The 19860-nt window shown below is 39.0% G+C and overlaps 1 protein-coding gene across 2 annotated transcripts in view; it reads left to right on the forward strand.

Annotated features, from left to right (window-relative positions):
* TTN (titin) overlaps positions 1-19860 on the forward strand; it is a 319867-nt gene that overhangs the window by 28450 nt on the left and 271557 nt on the right. For both annotated transcript variants that reach the window (XM_070957152.1, XM_070957229.1), the window contains exons 19-35: positions 612-672; positions 776-985; positions 1640-1782; positions 2825-3030; positions 4215-4445; positions 5334-5578; positions 7882-8105; positions 8211-8375; positions 8822-8990; positions 10098-11788; positions 12299-12580; positions 13924-14190; positions 14295-14567; positions 15691-15954; positions 16057-16317; positions 18043-18303; positions 19298-19561. In XM_070957152.1, the coding sequence (XP_070813253.1) occupies positions 612-672; positions 776-985; positions 1640-1782; positions 2825-3030; positions 4215-4445; positions 5334-5578; positions 7882-8105; positions 8211-8375; positions 8822-8990; positions 10098-11788; positions 12299-12580; positions 13924-14190; positions 14295-14567; positions 15691-15954; positions 16057-16317; positions 18043-18303; positions 19298-19561 (5217 nt within the window). The remainder of the gene's footprint in view (positions 1-611; positions 673-775; positions 986-1639; positions 1783-2824; positions 3031-4214; positions 4446-5333; positions 5579-7881; positions 8106-8210; positions 8376-8821; positions 8991-10097; positions 11789-12298; positions 12581-13923; positions 14191-14294; positions 14568-15690; positions 15955-16056; positions 16318-18042; positions 18304-19297; positions 19562-19860) is intronic.

A 19860-nucleotide genomic window follows, 5' to 3' on the forward strand; every position in this document is an offset into this window, starting at 1 on the left:
AGCAGCTGATTTTTTTTAAAAAAAACAAAAAACCCTGATTTCATTAAACTATTTTAAAGAAGTTGTGATTTGGTTCAGTCATCATCCATTGCTTTGACTGAGGTCAATACAAAACTAGTTAGCCAACTGAACATAAAACTCTTCACAAGATGATTGCACGAGTTGCAATGCAGTGAAAAATGTAGCTTAAACTGATGAGGGAAAATACATTATAGGTTCAGTGATTAATGCTATTCTTATTCAGATTATTTGCACAATGTAGTTTGCACAAGAGAAGAAAGACATTTATTTTGGACAAAATGTAATTTCCTATTGAATCAAAATTAGGAAAGTGGCATGTTCTAATTATAAATATGTAACAATCCAGGATCCAAAGTGATGATTTGATCTAAGTTGTATTATCTAGATAAAAAATTTCTTATTAAACTGATCTTTTTCAAAATTATTCCTAGAAGGAGACTATTCCAAGGTGAATCCTTACATCATCATTATATAATTGAATCCTTTGATTTGTGGCCATTCTCAGTGGCATTTTATGGGGTATCTCTGCTAGTGATTCATTTTGGAAAGTATTTTGATGCCAGTTTTGTTATTCTTTTGTTTTGAAATAGTCTCAGAAGAGTTTGAGACCAAAGAAGCTGTTTCTGCAAAAGAGGTCATCGAAGAAAAACGGTAATTGTTGAAATAATTGTGGAGATTTAGTTTTGTAATGATAGCTAATGTAACAGCATTCACTTCCACTCCTAATTTTTCACTTTTCTTATAATACATCTAGCTATGTGGAGTCCAAAGATGTAATAATGGCAGAAATTGCTGCAGCAGAAGAAGTACCTGGAGAAGCTGCAGTTCCATTCTTTATAATAAAACCTGCTGTACAGAAGTTAATTGAAGGTGGAAGTGTCATTTTTGAGTGCCAGGTTGGGGGCAACCCAAAGCCGCATGTTTACTGGAAGAAAGCTGGGCTTCCAATCACTACAGGCTATAGGTACAATAACATTTTATAGTGAAATGCAATGCCTACAATGGTGTGAGAACTCCATGCATAGAACAGATGAATTACTATATAATGCTGCCCCAAGGTATAGTACCTAATTATTTATTATCAGGAAATTGGACCTGAAATTGGAAGATAAATTTCTTTTTCAGATTGCATAATGATGTAACTTTAATGTGATATATATTTACATATATATATATATATACATATATATTTACATATCTTCCACATCACAATATATGGTCCTTGGAAAAATAGTCTAGGATGGAAGGGTGTTCCCTCTTAAAGAAATTCTTTTGGGAGGTATTGTGTGAACAGGAATTGATTTTGTGAAGCATTTTAGTTTTGGAGGTGCTGTTAAGCCCAAGACATCTGATTGACTAAAGAAGAACATTGAATCTCTGCCTCATGTGAAGGTCAAAATTTTGGCAAGTCTGGCTGAACCATTCAGAGGCAATTTCTTTCCTATCACTTGTGCCGCATTGTTCTGTCTCTTGAAGGAGCAGCTTCCTCTTGAGCAGAATGAGGCCACCTTTAAACTCTTGAAGCATTTGGTTCTCATTCAGAGACAATAGATTTGAAATTTTTGCCTTTGTAATTCTTCATTCTTAGAGGGCTTGTTTGTTTGTTGTTTTCCTAAAGATACAAAATAATTCATAAAAAAGAAACTGGGGAATGCAGACTTGAAATTTCTATGACTTTTGCCGATGATGCCGGAGAATATACTATTGTTGCTCGTAACAAACATGGGGAAGTTTCTGCATCAGCTTCCTTATTAGAAGAAGGTAAGTGAATAAGAAGTGGTGAAAATGGATTTTAAAGAACCATGAGGGGAAAATTGATTTGGTAAATACTGCCCTTATTTAAAAGGTAACATTATGAGCAAATGGAGTAATTTGGAAGAAAAGAACAATATGGTCCAAAAATAATAAACAGAATCCTGTCGTAAGACTGGTGGCCATAAAACATTTAGACAAACAAATAAAAAAGCAAACAATAGATTTTATAAACTATATGTGCAAAGCCATATTCTGTGCAGCCAGAGACATCCACAGCTAGCCAAAAGGATGCCAGTGATAAAATGTGAACTGGAACGTCACTATGCATTTACATACATACATGATTACTAAAGTACTTGCTTATAACTAAAGGTATCATCTGAATACTTCTGGTCAAAAGACCAGGCTGTCCTTTCTGTGCAGCTGAAAGTAATACCTGCATTTTGTTTGGATAACACTTCTAACTATATACAAACCAAGTTGTAGTGAGGTCAATAGCTATGTTGTTCACAATAAGAAATCATTGAATATGTTCATGCTAGCTTAGACTTGCCACTTATCTTATTAGGTGAATGCAGCTAATGAAGGGCAGGATTTGCGTAGCAAAAAAAAAGAAGAGTTAAATTTAATCTTTGGCATTGATCATATTTAATGACTACTTATCTTTTTAGTAAAAGAGCACAGCACTGTCATACTTGGCCAATTATTAATTCCAACATGCACATCTAATAGCAAGCTACAAGCCAAGAGATTAATAGTTCACACATGTCTCCATAAATTATTTGGAACCAGTGATTTAAAATATTCATTAAAGCCTCTAATTATTACTTAGTTATAAAAAAAAGGTAGAATTAATCTCTCCAACTTGTAAACACATAAGTGTTCTGTTTAGCAATGGGTGTTTATAAATGGAAAATGTTCTGTTTAAAATGCTGTAACTTGTTAAACAGGAACTATTGCTTATGTCAATGGTTAAGGAATTACCATTTAGGTTCTTGCTAGAATTATTTTTAACTATTTAACTACTTTTTATTTATTTTTTCTTTAGCTGATTATGAGGTCTACCTAAAATCTCAAGAACAAATAATGTATCAAACTGAAGTAACTGCCTATGTTCAAGAACCCAAAATAGCTGCGGTTGCCCCCCCCACTTTATACGCTGACTATGAAAAAGAATATGAAAAAGAACAAGCTCTGATTAGGAAGAAAATGGCAAAAGATACTGTATTAATCAGGACATTTGCGGAGGAACAAGTAAGTGTGTCACAGGTTTGTGTGGGTTCATGGGTTTTGGAGTACGACATCATACAAGACTTGTGATGTCATCATTATCACAACAAACCAAGTTTAATTTTAATTGCCATTTCTGGTATGCCAGCAATATGGCAACATTTATTTATCAATAAAGATGACAAATTTCTTTTCCTTTTTTTTCTATATTCCCACTTCCCTCTATCGTGGCTTGAGGCTTAATAGGCATTTTAATGTTACCTATTTCATACAGCGTATGTATGCAACCTACAGAGTTCAGCAAACGTTCAGTATTTGTATGTCTAATTCCCTTCCTATTTTCTATTTAGAGTTAATTAAGGAGATAATCATATTGGTTGGCATTTTCTCTCAAACTAGCCCTGGCACTCTCTCTTACACACAGACACATTCCTAACAGTTAAAACAATTAATCAGTGGAACGACTTGCCTCCAGAAGTTGTGATTGCTCCAACACTGGAGGCTTTTAAGAAGAGGCTGGACAGCCACATGGTATAGGGTCTCCTGCTTGAGCAGGGGGTTGGACTAGAAGACCTCCAAGATCCCTTCCGGCTCTGTTATTCTGTTGTTCTGATCTTTCTATCTCTTGTCTTCATCTTCATTCTCCCACAGAGGCCACGTTCACTACGTAGATTTCTCCCAAGATGCCCCCTACTTTTCTTCAGTTCTGTGCTCCAGATCACATTCTGATCCATTTCAGATGTCTTAGCCCAATCATCCTAAGAAACGATCAAGCTTTTATAACTAGCATTATCTAAATCCATTTTGTTTTGCCAGCCATTACATGTCCTCCTTCTCTCTTTTTACCCGCTTGTCTTTCTATTTTAAGTCTCCACCTGTCTCCTCCTACTTGTCATTTTAGCAGTAGCTCCCTCTTCCTATGAGAAATCTATTTTTTATGGAAAATATTATCTGTCCTACAGCCAGGGTCTGCTGTCAGTTATTAAGAATAATATTAATAATTTTATCAGCATGAGAGAATGCTAGAGAATCATGGGAGACATCAGTATGTCACAAAATATTTTTTTTTCTTTTCAAAATTAGACACAACGGTGTACTTTTACTCTTTCCTTCCTCTTTGTTTTCTTCACAAGTTTTTCTTAATATTGGAATAAACCCATCTTTCTTTCTTTTTTTTTTTTCTTTTCTTTTTTTTTTTTTTTTTGCAGGAGTTCCATATTTCTTCCTTTGAAGAAAGACTTATGAAAGAGATTGAGTACCGGATTATTAAGATTACACTTGAAGAACTTCTTGAAGAAGATGGAGAGGAGATGGTAGTTGACATTCCTGAATCCGAAACCATTGAAGCAGGATTTGAATTAAGACTAAAAAATTACAGAATCTTTGAGGGAAGTGGCGTGACCTTCCATTGCAAGATGACTGGATATCCTTTGCCTAAGGTATGAATGTATTTGCTTTTCAGGAGAGCAAGCAATAGATTATCTGTACACTTCCCAACCTCATCTGGGAAGTTGTGGGTGCTCCATCACTAGAGGCTTTTAAGAAGGGACTGGACAACCACGTGTCTGGGATGGTATAGGGTCTATACCAGGGGTCTCCAACCTTGGCAACTTTAAGACTTGTGGACTTCAACTCCCAGAATTGGGACTCCCACAAGTCTTAAAGTTGCCAAGGTTGGAGACTCCTGATCTATACCATAGCGGTGGGGGGGGGTGTTGCGCTAGAAGACCTCCAAGGTCCCTTCTAGCTCTATCCTGATAGATTGATTGATCTTCTTATGAAATTGCATTACACTATAGTAGTAGCAGCCTCTTTTTCCTCTTGTTGATTTTAATATTGGTTAAAAATAATACTTTATGTTTATTACAAGCACTTCAAACAAATGAATCCAAACAGCTTAAAGTTACCAATATATCTGGTCTGTTTCCAAACTGATTGTTTTGATAACTGTTTATTCTAGCGAGCTAAACAATTCTCAAATTTGGAACTTTTCCTTTAATATTCAGAGATTCAGAGATTTTACTTTGTTGTGAGATAAATAGATAGATAGATAGATAGATAGATAGATAGATAGATAGATAGATAGATAGATAGGCAGGCAGGCAGGCAGGCAGGCAGGCAGGCAGGCAGACAGACAGACAGACAGACAGACAGACAGACAGACAATAGAAAAATGCACATTAGCAAAGCAGACACAGCAAACAATGTTCTGTAATTTATGGAACTGAAGGTCCTTCTCAAAATTCTCTAACCCTAACCCAAATCCTAACCCTAAGCCTGCTAAAAATTTTCGCCTCTCATATAGCTTTGTAACTTCTTCAATGCAGATTGCATGGTACAAAGATGGCAAGCGTATCAGGCATGGAGACCATTACCACATGGAGATCCTGCCAGATGGCAGAGCCAGTCTACGTTTTCCTGTTGTCTTGCCTGAAGATGAAGGCATTTATACAGCCTTTGCCAGCAATGTCAAAGGAAATGCCATTTGCTCAGCAAAATTATATGTTGAGCCTGTTGGACCTACTGGATCTCCAGGTTATATCCCATCACCGGAAATGATGAGAAGATATCGGTAAGAATAAGGAACAATCTTGTCTTAATTATGACTTGACTACAGGTAGTCCTTGATTTACAACCACAGTTGAGCCCAACATTTCTGTCATTAAGTGAGACATTTGTTAAGTGAGTTTTGCCACAGTTGTTAAGTTACTCCTTGCAGCTGATAAGTTAGTAACCCGGTTGTTAAGTGAATCTGGCTTCCCCATTGACTTTGCTTGCCAGAAGGTCGCAAAGGGGGATCACATGACGTTGGGACATAGCAATGGTCATAAACATGAACCCGTTGTCAAGCATCTGAATTTTGATCAGATGATCATGGGATGCTGCAAAGGGCGTAACTGTGAAAACGGTCATAAATCACTTTTTTCAGTGGCGTTTTAACTTTGAACGGTCGCTGAATGAACTGTTGTACGTTGAGGACTCCCTTTATTTGGGGCAGCCAATACATCTTTAGATTGTAGCCTGAGACAACTGCTTGTAGTTGCACATAGATAGTATGTTATGAATTTATTTTTCTGTGAATAAATTTTGAATGCTATGATGGAAGAAACTTCATTCCTGCAATGTTGTAGAGCCGTAGTTGTTTCATTTTATAATCATGGAAATAGTGTCTTTATTTTTAATCATTTAAAAAATAATAATTAGGGATTGAACAAATCAGATCTTTATAGGGAGGGAGGGCCGTAAATTTATGCCACTAATAAGAAGACCTTCACCCTGGCTGTTTCCATGCAGGCCTCCTTCCTGCAAGTCATTGATTCCCCTCCCCCCCAATTCTCCAAGTAATTGTTTTATTTAATTATGAGGTAGAAATGTTTTATTAGAAATTACAGGTGTTAGCTGAGCAGGGTGGTATTTATACGTACCATAAACCTTTTGCTGATCAAAAGTTCCTGATTTGCTATATATTGAGGAAGGCATTCATTCAAGCACAACAACTTAACATATCCTCTTTCAAAATGGCTGACTTCATAATCTCGTAAAGTGTTGCATGAAAATATTCAATTCCTGAAAGATTTTACGATCACATAATATTTAAATATTTTCTTTTCTTTTATATTACAACTGAGATATTCCCTTGTGTGGTACAGGGTTTGGCAGGCGCTTTGGTTCTCGAAGCATGATAACAAAAACCTCTAAATCAAGGCTGTCCTAAATGTCTATGGAGATTCTCAGTCATCCAGGTTGTAGTTGTCCCAAAGGTGCTTTTTCAAGAGGCAACTGGACTTTCTGGTGTTTCTTTGAAGACGTTTCACTTCTCATCCAAGAAGCTTCTTCAGTTCTTCAGAAGCTTCTTAGATGAGAAGCGAAACGTCTTCAAACCAGAAAGTTCAGCTGTCTCTTGAAAAAGCACCTTTGGGCTGTCCTGAGTCCTGTTCATATCCTTCACCATTTCCCTGCTCTGTAGGTATGTTCCCTTGATTAGCCATTCGTTTAATCCAACCTACAGATAATAAAAAGGTAAAGGTTCCCCTCGCACATATGTGATAGTCATTCTAGACTCTAAGGGCGGTACTTATCTCCGTTTCAAAGCCGAAGAGCCAGCACTGTCCAAAGACATCTCCATGGTCATGTGGCTGGCATAACTAAACGCCAAAGGTGCATGGAACACTGTTACCTTCCCACCAAAGGTGGTCCCTATTTTTCTATTTGCATTTTTACGTGCTTTCAAACTGCTAGGCTGGCAGAAGGTGAGACAAGTAATGGGAGCTCACCCTGTTACACGGAGCTAGTGATTCGAACCGCTGAAATGCCGACCTTTTGATCGACAAGCTCAGCATTTTAGCCACTGAGCCACCACGTCCCTCATTATAGATAATATCTATATTCATCATTATAGATACCGTGTTTCCACGAAAATAAGACCCTGTCTAATATTTTTATGAATCCTGAAATAAGCGCTTGGCCTTATTGCCATGCACACAAAAGCCCGATTGGGCTTATTATCAGGGGATGTCTTATTTTGGGGGAAACAGGGTAATATCTACTCCTTAATCCTTGTTTATTTAGACAAGTGAATGGCACTTGTTTAGATAAAAACAGAAGCAAAAGGCAAAGGTTAGCACAAATATTTTTTGTTTTGCATGATTCTAGGCATTTTCAGAGATAGCCTAAGTTATGTTTTAATTGTATTGATATGATGTGCTGCATAGGGACCTTTATTGCATACATAAATATTTACCGAGTGGTAAAAAGCCCCAACCTTACAGCATCAGACTTTGTGTACCATGTTTAGAATAAAAGAACCGACTCTAGTGAATAATGAGACATTACCTGATACATGTAACTATACATGTTAACACATTGCCTTTTCAGATCTCTTTCTCCTCGATCCCCAAGCCGTTCCCCTGCACGCAGTTCGCCTTCACGCTCTCCTGCACGCAGGCTGGAAGAGACAGATGAAGCACAGCTGGAAAGGTTGTACAAGCCAGTATTTGTGCTGAAGCCAACTTCATTTAAATGTGTGGAGGGACAGACGGCAAGATTTGACCTCAAAGTTGTGGGTCGACCAATGCCAGAGACGTACTGGTTTCAAAATGGTATGAAAGCTTTCTACTGATCACGACATCTTCTGTAAAACCCAAGATTCACTTAAAGGGAAGTGAATGCTCAGTCTGAAATGATACCTGTATTTGTATCCGCAGGTCAGCAAGTCCTTAACGATTATACCCACAAAATAGTGATTAAGGAAGATGGCACACAATCCATGATTATTGTTCCAGCAATGCCTTCCGATTCAGGGGAATGGGTTGTAATTGCTCAAAACAGAGCAGGAAAAGCATCCATTTCAATGACCTTGACAGTCGAAGGTATTTATTTTATTAATGTAGGGCAGAGCTCAATTTCATTGAGGGCTGCATCAGTTGTGTTTGATCTTGGGGGGCGGGGGGGGCATGGTGGATGTGGCTAGCTTGACGTCACTTATGTTGGGGGCACCTGTGGAGGCCCAAGCGATCTGCTAGCGAAAACAGGTTCCCAAGGTCCGTTTTTGGCTGTGACGGCCTCCTGCAACCCTCTGTCAGTGAAAATGGAGCTTGGGAAGGCCACACGCAGCCCGCCCAAGCTCCATTTTCACTGGCAGAGGCACTGTGGCCTGCTCCTTCACTGTTTCCAGGGCGGCCCCACAGGCCAGATCTAAGCACCCTGCAGACCGGATCTGGATTTCACACCTCTGATTTAGGGGATGGCTGGGATGTTTCTGGTTATAATTTTGTACCTGTATTCCTCTGATAACTTGTTTCTTTGTCTATCATAGCTAGGGAACATTTGGTAAGACCGATGTTTGTAGAAAAACTGAAGAATACGAGTGTCAAGGAAGGAGATAAACTGGAAATGAATGTGAAAGCCCGGGGAAACCCTAATCCTGACATTGTGTGGCTAAAGAACAGTGACATCATTGTTCCCCACAAATACCCCAATATAAAGTAAGCCTTATAAATAGAATGAATAAAATGTTCCGCTTGTAATGCAGTCAAAGCTGTATCATGCATACTCCTAACCATTGCAGAAAATTAGCATTGAGAAAATTAAGGGGTGCTCAGAATATTTTGCAGGAAGACTAAAATAATAATATACTATGCCTCTTTTTGATTAAGCAATTCATTCAGAATTCAGTGATGTTCTGAACAGGTTTCTCAATCTGATACAATTTAGTTAAAAGAGATATACAACTCTTTTTATCCCCGGCAAGCATACAGGTAGTCCTTGACCTACAGCCATTCATTCATTGTAACCATTCAAGGTTACAATGGCACTGAAGGAATAGCAATTATCACCACTCTTTAGAGTTTTGGAATCCCAGGAGCCCTGTGGTCATGTCATTGTGATCTGGGTGAATGGCAACCTGACTGCACTTATGATCAGTTGCTACATGCCCCACAACTGCCATATGCAATCTTCCATGCCAGCTTCCCCAGAAAGACAAAGGAGAAGCTGGCAGGAAAGATCACAAGTCACTGGGATAAGTCTCCCCCACATGCACGCTCTTCCCAGCTCCTGTTCATGCTTCAGAGGCCACTTAGGCACTCCTGTGCACCCTATCTGACCCATGTCTATGGAGATTCTCAGTCATCCAGGTCATGGTTGTCCCAAAGGTGCTTTTTCAAGAGGCAACTGGACTTTCTGGTTTTTCTTTGAAGATGTTTTGCTTCTCCTCCAATCATAGCTGAAGAAGCTTCTTGGATGAGAAGTGAAACATCTTCAAAGAAAAACCAGAAAGTCCAGTTACCTCTTGAAAAAGCACCTTTGGGACTACCTGACCCATATGGCTCCTCTCGCATACCCCTGCACACCTTACCTAACTTGTATGGTGCCTCTCATGCATGCTTGCATGCCTTGCTTTAGTCATTTAGTGACAGAAATACTGGTCCCAATTGTCATTTTAATTTGAGGACTATCTACATTGCTCTAAATTCCGCACTCCCCAAATGCTAGAAAATAGAAGGGTGCTGTAAACAACATTCATAAACAATTTAATTGGTTGAAAAGTTCTGTTCAAATCATTACTTAACTCTCCCCATTCTCATTTTCAGAATTGAGGGAACAAAAGGCGAAGCTGCCTTGAAGATTGAGTCCACAATTAGACATGATGCCGCATGGTATACTGCGACTGCCATTAATAAAGCCGGACGTGACACTACACGATGTAAAGTGAATGTTGAAGTTGAGTTTGCTGAGCCTGAACCAGAAAGAAGGCTAATCATTCCCAGAGGGACATACAGAGCAAAAGAAATTGCGGCACCAGAATTAGAACCTCTCCATTTGCGTTATGGTCAAGAACAATGGGAGGAAGGAGACCTATATGACAAAGAAAAACAACAGAAGCCATTTTTCAAGAAAAAACTCACTTCCTTAAGGCTCAAACGCTTTGGGCCAGCCCATTTTGACTGTAGACTCACACCTATTGGTGATCCAACCATGAGAGTAGAGTGGCTACATGATGGCAAGCCTTTGGAGGCAGCAAACAGACTTCGGATGATTAATGAATTTGGATATTGCAGCCTTGACTATGATATTTCCTATCCCAGAGACAGTGGTGTGATTACATGCAGGGCTACAAATAAATACGGTACAGACCATACCTCAGCAACTCTCATTGTTAAAGATGAGAAAAGCCTGGTTGAAGAAACTCAGTTGCCGGACGGCAGGAAGGGTCTTCAGCACATTGAAGAGTTAGAAAGGATGGCACATGAAGGGGCTGTTACTGGCATTGTAGAAGATCAAAAAGTGAAACAAAAGCCAGAAATAGTTTTGTTTCCCGAACCTGCAAGAGTCGTTGAAGGTGAAATTGCACGATTCCATTGCCGGGTGACTGGTTACCCGCAACCAAAAGTCAATTGGTACCTCAATGGACAACTTGTTCGTAAAAGTAAAAGGTTTAGACTTCGTTATGATGGAATCTACTACCTGGACATTGTGGACTGCAAAACCTACGATACAGGTGAAGTGAAAATAACTGCAGAAAACCCCGAAGGTTCAATTGAACATTCAGTGAAGATTGAAATTGAACAGAGAGAAGATTTCAGATCAGTACTTCGCCGGGCACCCGAGCCTAGGCATGAAGCTCCAACAACAGAGCCTGGAAAACTTCTGTTTCAAGTCCAAAAGGTTGACAAACCAGTTGAGGCAACTACCCAAGAAGTGGTGAAGCTGAAAAAGGCAGAAAAAGTCAGCCATGAGAAAGTATCTGAAGAATCTGAAGAACTCCGCAGTAAATTCAAACGCAGAACTGAGGAGGGCTACTATGAAGCTATGACCGCTGTGGAGCTTAAATCTCGTAAGAAGGATGAATCATACGAAGAGTTGCTTAAGAAGACAAAGGAAGAACTTCTCCATTGGACCAAGGAGTTAACAGAGGAGGAAAGGAAAGCCTTAGAGGCTGAAGGCAAAATCACTATTCCAACCATCAAGCCAGAGAAAGTTCAACTTAGTCCAAGCATGGAGGCTCCCAAGATATTTGAGCGTATACAAAGCCAGACAATAAGTGAAGGAAGGGATGCCCACTTCCGTGTTCGTGTAGTAGGCAAACCGGATCCAGAATGCCAGTGGTTCAAAAACGGTGTGCAAATTGAAAGGTCAGACCGCATCTATTGGTTCTGGCCAGAAGATAACGTTTGTGAATTGGTCATCAGAGATGTAACAGCAGAGGATTCTGCCAGCATAATGGTGAAAGCTATGAACGTAGCCGGTGAAACCTCCAGTCATGCTTTCTTATTAGTACAAGGTAAGGTATACACCTCTGTTTCTGTCTCATTTTGGCTTTCATGCCATCATGCTCAAACCTACCATCCAGGGGTGAAATGATCCCGGTTCGGACCGGATCGCCCAATCCGGTAGCGATGGCAGCAGGTGGTTCGGAGAACCGGTAGCAAAAATCCCTGCGCCCCCTCACCATGCCCAGCTGCGCGATCATTAGAGGCTTTTTTTTACTTTTAAAAGCATTTTTTCTACAACCTCTTCAGCCAAAATATCCTTTTAAAAGTAAAAAAAAAAGCCTCTGATGACCGTGCGGCTCAGCTGGGATCATCAGAGGCTTTTAAAACCATTTTTTTCTGCAAACTCTTAAGGTTGTAGAAAAGATGCTTTTAAAAGTAAAAAAAAAAAGTTGGCCATGCCCACCCAGTCACCTTAACCCCCACCCTCACCAGGCCATGCCCACAGAACCAGTAGTAACAAATTTTACATTTCACCACTGCTTCCATCCCTCTTCAATATCTTTCTGTTGTTTTGGCAGCCAAACAGCATATAGTATTTATCCAGGAGTTACAAGATGTCACCGCTAAGGAGAAAGATTCAATGGCAACCTTTGAATGTGAAACCTCTGAGCCCTTTGTTAAAGTGCAATGGTACAAAGATGGGATAGAGATATCTTCTGGAGACAAATACCGAACACATTCTGACAGGAAGGGCCATTTCCTTTCCATACTAATGATCGACAAGTTTGACGAAGATGATTACAGCTGTGCCCTTGTGGAAGACGAATCTGTAAAAACAACAGCCAAGCTAATTGTAGAAGGTGAGGACAGAAATAGTTTTAACGCATGCTTTTTTTGCCAATATCTCTTTGTATAGAAATGACATATGAACTGTGCTGTTCAGTGGGAGTTTCTCTATCCAGATTTTTCATCCTATCATTCTGAGCTTCTCTGAATAGCCATAATACAGGAAGTCCTTGACATCTGACTTTTAATGGAGCCTGCACATTAAGTTGTATGTCACGAAAGATGTAAAACGGTTCAATCACATGGCCAACCCAATTTTATGACCTTTTTTGTGGCAGTCGTTAAGCAAACAAGGCAGTCGTAAAATGAATGCAGCAATAATTAAATGGAAACCATAGTTTTTAAGTGAACCTATTGTTTGCTAAGGAGTAGAGGTTTTTTTACGAAAACTAGAAGTAACTTCTGGTTACTTCTCGACAACACTTTTCGGCAAAAGTGTTATAAAGCAAGGTCACATGACTGTGGGACTCTGCAAATGGCCACAAATGCAGCTGTATTGCAGAGTTCCTGAAGTACCATCACAAGTACCATGACTGTGGGGTAGAGTCCACCTGGCAGAACTTCTGAACCAGTTCATAACTCCCATTTTCCAGGTAAACCGTAACTTCAAACAGTCACTAAGTGACCAGTTGTAACTCAAGGATTACCTGTACTTATTTTCATTCTGCTATGGTTATTGTGCGATGGGATCAGTTTGTCTTCTATAGTTGTTGTTAAATGTGTATAACACCTAATCATCTAGATTCAGGATGGCTTACAATGCAATTTACAAAAGGCATCCACAGTAAAAAAATAAATAAATCACACACATGGTTTACAGAGTCAGCATATTGCTCCTAACAATCTGGGTCCTCATTTTACTGACCTTAGAAGGATGGAAGGCTGAGCCAACCTTGAGCCGGTGAGACTCGAACTTCCAAACTACTGGCAATTGGCCATCAGCAGAATTAGCCTGCAATAGTGCAGTCTAACCACTGCGCCACCATGGCTCTTCAAACAAGCTTTCTTTGGTTCCTTTTACAACATGCTAAATATGAGTAACAAATGATGCCCGGCTACTTTTAGAGATGCACTGTTTATATAAAATCTAAAGAAACCTAAGGGACAGGGTATAGCCTAAACTAGCCATAAACAATTGTGAAACCAGGCATTTTAATGAAAATTATGTGTAAATTTAAGATAGTTTTCAAATAAAATAAAATTTTGATAGAAACAGTTTTATTCTGATATCTATTATACCATCTAAAGTTACCAGCTTTCGTTGTTAGCTATTGAAAACACTTTAAAATGTAGCATATGTTTAATCCAGTTGGGGAATTTTCATAACATTTACTGAAATGTCTATACTTGGATGTAGGTGCTGTTGTTGAATTTATAAAAGAATTGGAGGATATCGAAGTTCCAGAAACCTTCTCAGGGGAACTAGAATGTGAAATTTCACCTGAAGATGTGGACGGAAAGTGGTATTATAATGGCACTGAGTTGACATCCAATAATAAATATGTAATAACCTCACGCCGAGGTCGTCAGATCCTTACAGTTAAAGATGTTGCTAAAGAAGACCAAGGAGAGTATAGCTTTGTGGCAGAAGGGAAAAAGACCTCCTGTAAACTAAAAATGAAACGTAAGTCCATCCACAAAAACTGATCCTACCTTATAAATATTTCATACCCACCATTTCTCATCATGAATAACTGTGTTGTGTTTTTTTTATTTCATATACCTTAGCGCGACCTGTGACTATCCTTCAAGGTCTGTCTGATCAGAAAGTCTGTGAAGGCGATATTATACAACTTGAAGTGAAGCTCTCCCAAGAAAATGTTGAAGGTGTCTGGATGAAGGATGGCGCCGAAATTCAGCCAAGTGATCGTATACACATTGTCATAGATAAGCAGTCCCATATGCTCCTAGTCGAAGATGCAACCAAAGAAGACAGAGGAGCCTACTCCTTTAACATCCCTAGTCGTCTTCTTGTAACATCTGGCCGCGTTTCTGTCTCTAGTAAGTTTGGAAGCTTCCTTGGGAATCTAGTAACCATATCCTACATAGGCAATATTAAGGCAATGCAAAAATGAAGTAATAACTACTAAATAAAAGAGATCAAAGGAAATGAGAAAAAAAGGAGAGGAAATCTAAATCAAGGCATATTTTCTTGTTGCTGCTGCAGCATGGAGGTATTTTATTAATTTTTAAGACATATGTTCTCATGACATCACTTTCATCTCATACCCGATCTGCCGCCAAGAATTGTCGCACACAAAACTTCCCATAAAGACAATCTAGCGAACCTCTGGGATAAGACAGGGAAGATATGGTCAGGGACATCATCTGTTTAGGGTTAGGTTTAGTTACCCTAGCACGTCTGTTATGGATATGTCCTCTTTCCCTCTGGATGCAGAGCACTGTGCCTCCATGTTGGTTTTGGCTGTAGGAACACTTGGACTTTTTTCTCACTACAATATTGAATTTCCAGGAGACTGAAAGACTTTCCAGGCAGGAACCCTGCTATTTGGTGTTTGTGTATCTTGTTTGCATGTGTATTTATGGACATGCATACTGGAGAAATTATAAAGGAAGTATATGCACAAAAACAATTGCAGAATGGGGGCAGTGGTGGTAGGAAATAGAAGAGATGAGAGAGGGAGAAAAAGTTTTTTGGGATTTTTTTCTTAATCAAAACTGATTTGGAAGAGAAATTACTTTCAGGGGAGGATAGGAAATAATGATCTAGCAATACAATTGCATTGAGAGCAATCAGCTCTTCCAGTCCCTCAGGCAGAATTTTGCAGGAATAGGGATGGGGGGGGAGAGGGGGTAGCATAGGCATATCAATCTTCTATTTCCCATTTTCATAGATGATGCCACCTGGAAATTGCCTAGATTACAGTGTACAAATTACCTCCAGAAGACACATCGATGAGTTTGTTTCATGAAACAATAGATCTCTCAGCCCCGCTGATGAGGCACTCTAAAGATAGACTGTGAGGGCAGTTTATATCAATATACTTTCCTCCCAACTAAAGAGCAGGAAGAAAGTGTATTAATATGACCCCGAGGAAGAATCTTAAATCTGGAATGCTTGAAACGTAACACTTTTATGATGGCCATTATATGCTATTTGCAGGTGTGGAGATAATTGTTCCTCTGAAAGATGTCCATGCTATTGAAGGCACAAAAGCCATCCTTGAGAGCAAAATTTCTGTCCCTGATGTATCTTCCTCCAAATGGTTTATAAATGATGAACAAATAAAGCCCGATGACCGTATACAAGCAGTCTCCAAGGGCATGAAGCAACGACTTGTCTTTACTAGGACATATGCATCAGATGAAGGACAATGTAAATTAGCTGTTGGCAAAGTTGAAACCAGCTGTAATCTCATAATTGAAAGTATGTATTCTTCAAACGTGCAGCTATTCTGCTCATGCAAAGATGCGATAATAGGAATTCAAAACTATATATATAACCCCCTTATGTATTTATTTTAAACAGAGATTAAGATCATTAAAGGGCTTCATGATATCACCTGTACTGAAACCCAAAACGTCACCTTTGAAGTTGAGCTGTCCCATGCTGGGATTGATGTGCTATGGCATTTTAAGGACCAAGAAATCAAAGCCAGCCCCAAGTACAAGATAGAGGCACATGGCACAATATATAAGCTGACAGTAATCAACATGATGAAAGATGATGAAGGCGAATACACATTTTACGCTGGAGAAAAGAAGACCTCTGGGACACTGGTGGTAGCAGGTTAGTTGCATGCAATGTTTGTTTGTGATGGTGGCGAATATCTTTAGTTGGGGCGTAAGATGAGGGGTGGAGTTTCATTCTCCGAGCTTGTGGGTTGGTTTCCAAACATTTCATTACCAGGCTAGGTAACATCTTTAATAGAATTCAGCTGAAGATGTTACCTAGCCTGGTAACAAAACATTCAGAAACAAACCCACAAGCTCGGAGAATGAACCTCCACCTTCATGAATAGAATGTATTGATTTTCTTTTTAAAGTTACATTTTATGTATCTATCTGTATCTATCTATCAGTCTGTCTGTCATCTATCTCTCCATCCATCCATCTCTCCATCTCTCTATCCATCCATCCATCCACCCATCCATCTATCTCTCCATCCATCCATCCATCCATCCATCCATCCATCCATCCATCCATCCATCTATCTATCTATATCTATCTATCTATCTATCTATTAAATTTATTTGCTGCCCATCTTACTTTGAAGCAACTTTGAATGACTTACAACATGCCCAATCATTTGTTAAGGTGCTTGCAATTCATTTCATTGTTACAAGTTGAAACTTACAAAAAATCAGGGTGAATCTAGGGGATAAAATGTCAGGATATTTCTTAACATTCCTAGTGGAAGCACTCTTCCAGGACTTTCCAAACTCACTGAAAGAGCCAGGTACCTTTTGGGCAATTGCAGGTAGGTAATATAGGACAATAGTTTTTAATGTGACTAAAGATTTTCAGTGTTTGAATATATCACTTCCCCTTTTTTACTTAATTTTAATTTTCTATCATGCCCCATGGAAACATTGGAGAGGAAATCATTTCTTGATCATCATAACCAGGGATACACAATTTTGTGGAGGTGAAGTCCCCCCCCCCCAATTTTTGAGTAACGTGCCTAGGATATGTTGCAACATGAAGACCAAAACAAACAAAAAAAGATCCCTTTAGTTTAGTATTATTTTTAAGTAAAATGAAATATAAGCAATAGGATTACTTACCAACCATCCATTTAATAATATTAAATTTAATAATCCAGTACACACATTAAATGCTGCAAGACTTTGCAAGTTTTTAGGGGCAGTATGGAAGCTGCTGATTGTGCACCTCTGGTGCAAATCCAGCCAAGTGTAGTGCGGTTCCATTAGCATTTCATTTTCCTTTTTTATGACCACCTTTCCACAGGTCAGTTACAGAGCATGTTGCAGAGCTCCACATCTTAGAAGGCCATTCCTATTTACAGATAGAGCCAGCCCTATGCATTCCATGGCTGGAGGGAGGGGACCAGCAAAGATACACAGCTCCACACAGTATCTAAAGTCACCTAAGTAATTTTAGCATCTAGATAAAAAAATCTACTCAAGCAATAAAACCGAAAATTAACCTTTTTTGCCATTTCATATCAGTCACCTGAGAAGGCAACTATATCTAAGAGTAGGTTTGGGCTTCAAATATAGTGGCAGGACAGATATCTTGCTTGTATGTCCTCGAACTAGATGTTTTAATGGTTGTTGTATTGAAATGGTTTTTGCTGTTTTTATTGTTTTAAAATGTTTTTAAGATTTTAATTCTAGTATGTGTTTCTGAATTGTGAGCCACCCAGAGTCATTAGCCGAGATGGGCAGCTATAGGAATTAGTTAAATAAGTAAATAAAAATAAAATGAAAGTGGAATCAAATTGAAGACCTATGCTGTAGATAAACATTCTCCTTTTCCCTTTCTTTTACAGGTGGTGCCATTTCAAAACCCCTCACTGATCTCACAGTAGCTGAGTCCCAGAAAGCTATTTTTGAATGTGAAGTAGCCAATCCTGAATCTGTAGGCCAATGGCTGAAAGATGGAAAGCCGCTTACTATGACAGCTCGCTGCAAAAGCGAATCTGATGGGTTGAAGCGAAGACTTGTTATACCAATCAGCAAACTGGATGATGTTGGGGAATATACCTTCCAAGTGGCATCTTCAAAAACATCAGCTAAGCTGAAGGTTGAAAGTAAGTAATCGAGAAAACCTCATCTCAGATAACATGTATTTGTTATCTTACTTGATTCTTGATTTTTTTTTTCCTGGAATTTGAGACCATGGTTCTAAATAGATATATCTCTGAGCATAGTGGGTTTATTTTTGAGTGGATATGTATAGGCATATTCAGTATTTTTAATGTCAGAATCTAACATTGTTAGTTCCATTTTTAATGTCAAAATCTAACATTGTTAGTTCCATCTTTAGTTCCTAAGTGGAATAGGATTTTTCAAATGTTCCATTGTGAAACAGATAAAAGGCAGTATTAGACAAAGAAGTATGAGATGTAAGTTTTACTCACTGCATAGAAAGAAAAATAAGAGCATAATATAAAATGGATTTTAAGAAGTGTTGAGTGGGGGGGAGGTGTGGGTAATAAAAGATAACCACCTATTCCAACCTCCCTAAGGCCCACCCAAATTCTCTTCTGAAGATCCCTCCAGAATGAAATAGCCTGTGTGGAGGGGAAAATAAGAAGGAAGAAGATCAAAAACTGAGCAGAGCAGTTTCTATGAGCAAGTGGGAGACAGCTGTTGCTTCCTTTTTACCTCATAGCCTCTCCTGGGCTAGACTTTAACTGTATATCTTAGTCCCCCAATTGTGCATAGCTTAACTAGACTGCTAGGCTTGAATTTGGCTGAATTCTCTCAGACACTTGGCAAAACATGATTAGATAAGAATCTTTATTATAAATTAGAATGAAGACATATTAAACAGCTGGTTGTCCCTTATGAGTGGGAGTGTGCCATTCCCTTCTTTTGCCCACAGAAAGCTCAACCCATTTTGTCTTCTTCAGGACTGTCCCACATTGTACAGTTGTTCGTACAACTGACATTTCTGTCCTGAGAACACCCAGCTCCTCACTTATTTTTCATATTATTTTATAAAGTCTGGGTACAATATTAGATTTGCATTAGACATGTAACTATTCATTTTATAATTCTTTGTCTCTTCTTTTTAAATAGCTGTCAAGATCAAAAAGACACTAAGGAACCTGACTGTGACAGAAACACAAGATGCAGTATTTTCAATAGAACTTACTCACCCAAATGTGAAAGGTGTTCAGTGGATTAAAAATGGTGTCGAGCTACATTCTAATGACAAATATGAAATCAAGGTGGAAGGAACTACCTACACACTGAAAGTGAAGAACTGTACAGTAGTTGATGAATCAGTTTATGGTTTTAAACTGGGAAGAATAGGAGCAAATGCAAGACTCCATGTTGAAAGTAAGTCAACCAAGTAGACTGATGTAAAATTGATGGCATTAATAGTCAAAGGACAAGACGCACAATTGCTCTTAATAAGCATATTCATTCACACTGTCTTGTATCCTGGAGATTCTCAGAAAAAGAGATAATTGTAACACACATGTGCATACCCTGTTTCCCCTAAAATAAGACATCCCCTGATAATAAGCCCAATCGGGCTTTTGAGCGCATGGCAATAAGGTCAAGCGCTTATTTCAGGGTTCAGAAAAATATAAGGCAGGGTCTTATTTCGGGGAAACACGGTATTACGGCCAGTG

The sequence above is a fragment of the Pituophis catenifer genome, unplaced genomic scaffold (assembly GCF_029215685.1).
Source record: "Pituophis catenifer annectens isolate HBS135680 unplaced genomic scaffold, rPitCat1.0.hap2 SCAF_1, whole genome shotgun sequence".
NCBI classification, from domain to species: Eukaryota; Metazoa; Chordata; class Lepidosauria; order Squamata; family Colubridae; genus Pituophis; species Pituophis catenifer.